The sequence below is a fragment of the Carya illinoinensis genome, chromosome 4 (assembly GCF_018687715.1).
Source record: "Carya illinoinensis cultivar Pawnee chromosome 4, C.illinoinensisPawnee_v1, whole genome shotgun sequence".
Classification (NCBI taxonomy): Eukaryota; Viridiplantae; Streptophyta; class Magnoliopsida; order Fagales; family Juglandaceae; genus Carya; species Carya illinoinensis.
Window position 1 is genome coordinate 21,172,872 of NC_056755.1, and position 2,935 is coordinate 21,175,806.

Sequence of the window (2,935 nt, forward strand, 5' to 3'; positions counted from 1 at the left end):
GTCATGTACGGACAAGCGCGGGCATACACAACATGATTTCCCAACATCGTTTCGACATCATTTTTGTCTTACACTGAAACATTAGTACCCAAGCCTGTTTCTTGAACTTGAGAGAGAGAGAGAGAGAGAGAGAGAGGCTTGTTTCTTGCACTTTTCTGGTCACAACATAATGAACATATAATGGAAGTTAGCCGTCACCAATAAAAAGAAAGACTCACATTATGATATAAAGCGGGAGAAAGAAAACCACTTTAATTGATAGCGTGCAATGCACGCACGAATAGATGAAGGGCAAATATAATAAGACATCACTCTTGAAAGATCTAATCATCTAGCTTATTAATTTAAGGATACACCTCAATGAGAGACCTTAGTCCCAGTTTGTGGGTTATCTTGTAGTCACTGAAACCAGCATCGAAAAACAGCTTTGCCCATTCTTTCTCGTTTCTCTCCTTTCCAGTGACCAATACCATCATCAACATGTCAAAGAATAGTTGCGTTTCAATCGACTCCCGATCCTCATCATCTTCTTTCTGGTTCTGCACTATCATGTCAATGATTATCACCTTTCCTTTCTTGTCAGTGCTTGTGATTGCCTCCTTGCATCTTCCAAGTATTTTAATGCATTCCTCATCGTTCCAGTCATGCAATATCCACTGCTTGTCATTTGCATTTACAATCAATTCGGTGACAAGATATATTTTTTATACAATTCTTCAATAAAACATTGATTAGGGATTCATGAGCATATTCTTAGATGCAGCCGGTCAATAAATAGTTCTAACTAATAGGCGGACGCAAATTGTACAACTCTATTTTTAAAGTTTCATTTTGGTGACCATTCCAATTTAGGTACTGGAACAAAATATTTTGGTATCAATATGTTTCGATGTATCATTTCGAAATTATAAATTTATACATATTAATAAAATAAATACATGTATATCATGTAAGTTTGTATCATGTATGTATGTGTATACATATAAAAGAATTATAAAATGAATATATGCTGGAAACATTACAAACAAAAGGTAGAGACATTAGTGTTAAAAGATAATTTTAAAAAAATTACAAATTTAAATTGAAACACAAAAAAATATTTAAAAAAAAAATAATCGGGAGACATATAAAATTAAAAAAGAATAAAACTTATGTAAATGCATTTCAGATTTTAAAATTACATAAATACTATCTATAGTTAATTTAAAATATAAAAAATATCATCCAAACTCAACAAAATTATAATAAACCTACCATTAAATCAGTCCAGAACATGATAGGATCATTATAAGAAAAACAAACTTTTGTAATTAATTTAAAGTAATGAAAAGATAATTTTTGTTACTAATAATCTTTTCGTTACTATAAAAGTAATCAAAATAATCATTTCATTACTATATATTGATTACAAAAGTTAATTTTTTTTTTTTTTTTTACTGTGGGTCTAAATTTATTTTCCGGCCAAAATTGATTAGATTGGTCGGAAAAGACAAAAATTTATAACTAGACGAGACAAGGAGATATATATTATATCGTACCGAGTACTGCACTGAAACAGAAAAGTCCGGCTAGGAATTCAAAATTATGGTACAACTGCAACGCTAGGTTTTTTAGAGGAAAGTTTCAAACAATATCTTTTTCGTCGGAAAAATATGTAATATATATATTTATTTATATGATCACTTTGCTCTGTGGATGTATTTATATGCATGCGAGTACCCTGTGTGTATATGCTAGCTCTAAAACTGATACATTAATTACCTTAAGTAAAATTGCATCTGCAGGAGGAACTGCCTCAAACATGTCCCCTCCAATATACTTCAACTTCTTACTCCCTTCCAAGCCAGCAACTACATGTGGGAGATCAAGCACCGTGCACTCCATACTTGGGAATGCGTCGGCAATGGCCTTGGCCACAGTTCCCGTACCACCACCAACATCAACCAATGACTCCAATCCATCGAACACTGCACTGCACTTGTCGATCAGCACGCTCACCACGAAGCGAGCATCACTAGCCATGGCATTACTGAAAAAATGGTTAAGCTTTGCCTCATGCTCCCCATAATCCCAAAACTTCTTTCCATGAGCCGTATCAAACGGCGTAAGATCTTCATTTTGGAACCATGCCGTCAGAAAATGCCAAGGCTTAGTCAAAACAGGATCGAGCATGGCAACTAAGAAAGGGGTTACACTCAAGGGATTGTCCTTAAGAAGGAGCCTAGAAGCATCAGTGAGTGCATACCTTTCTTCTTGGTCATTTTCGAACATTTTTTCTGCAACAAAGAACCCAGAGTGGATGAGAATGCGCATGAGACGAGGAACATTACAAGCTTTTGTTGGGTGTATAGGGAGTGCTACAAGAAGCTCTGAAAGAGTCATGGGCTTTCCATGGCTGTGGATGATATCAGGTATACCAAGCTGGATTGCACATTTCAGGGACATAGAGTTTATGAAGTTGAAAATATGGTTCCATATGTGGGCTTGAGCATTGAGGAGCTCAGTAGCATGTTCTCCAGGAATCAATTTGAAGTTATTCATTCTGAAACTACTCATTTTGTTTCACTCTTTTTTCACGCGAAGTGATATCTCCTCATGTAAAAATGTTGAGCCCTATATATAGAGCGGACGTACATGAGGGCTAGCTCATGTTATGCATACATGGACAATGAGGATAACGATTCGGAGAAATAATATTGGAGTGCCAAAATTAACCATACCATCATTAAATTATGTATGTGTAGTGTTGCGTGATTTATATTGAGAAAATCGTTCTAGGCTTCTAGCCCTTCATCATCTCATGTGGGCACTGAATCTTAATGCGTCTCGTCATGTCACGTACGCGCGTACACCATCACGCTGATGAAAATAGATCAGATTTGCCAAATCTTGCTTTCGAAATAAGAGTTTTACTACGTATAAATAAAGTCACGTA

General features: G+C 35.5%; 1 protein-coding gene across 1 annotated transcript; it reads right to left on the reverse strand.

Annotated features, from left to right (window-relative positions):
- Positions 1-201: 201 nt before the first annotated feature.
- Positions 202-2,692, reverse strand: LOC122306905 (probable O-methyltransferase 3). Its single transcript, XM_043119471.1, has 2 exons — positions 1,762-2,692; positions 202-656 (listed from the first exon to the last, which is right to left on the reverse strand). The coding sequence occupies exons 1-2, from the start codon at positions 2,554-2,556 to the stop codon at positions 345-347; spliced, it is 1,107 nt and encodes a 368-aa protein (XP_042975405.1). The 5' UTR covers positions 2,557-2,692; the 3' UTR covers positions 202-344.
- Between the last annotated feature and the right edge of the window lie 243 nt (positions 2,693-2,935).

Excerpts from the sequence above, each read along its gene's own strand:
- LOC122306905 (XM_043119471.1), bottom strand. The coding sequence starts at position 2,556 with ATGAGTAGTTTCAGAATGAATAACTTCAAATTGATTCCTGGAGAACAT. Across the intron at positions 657-1,761 it reads CAGATGCAATTTTACTTAAG|TGGATATTGCATGACTGGAA; the intron begins GTAATTAATGTA and ends AATGACAAGCAG.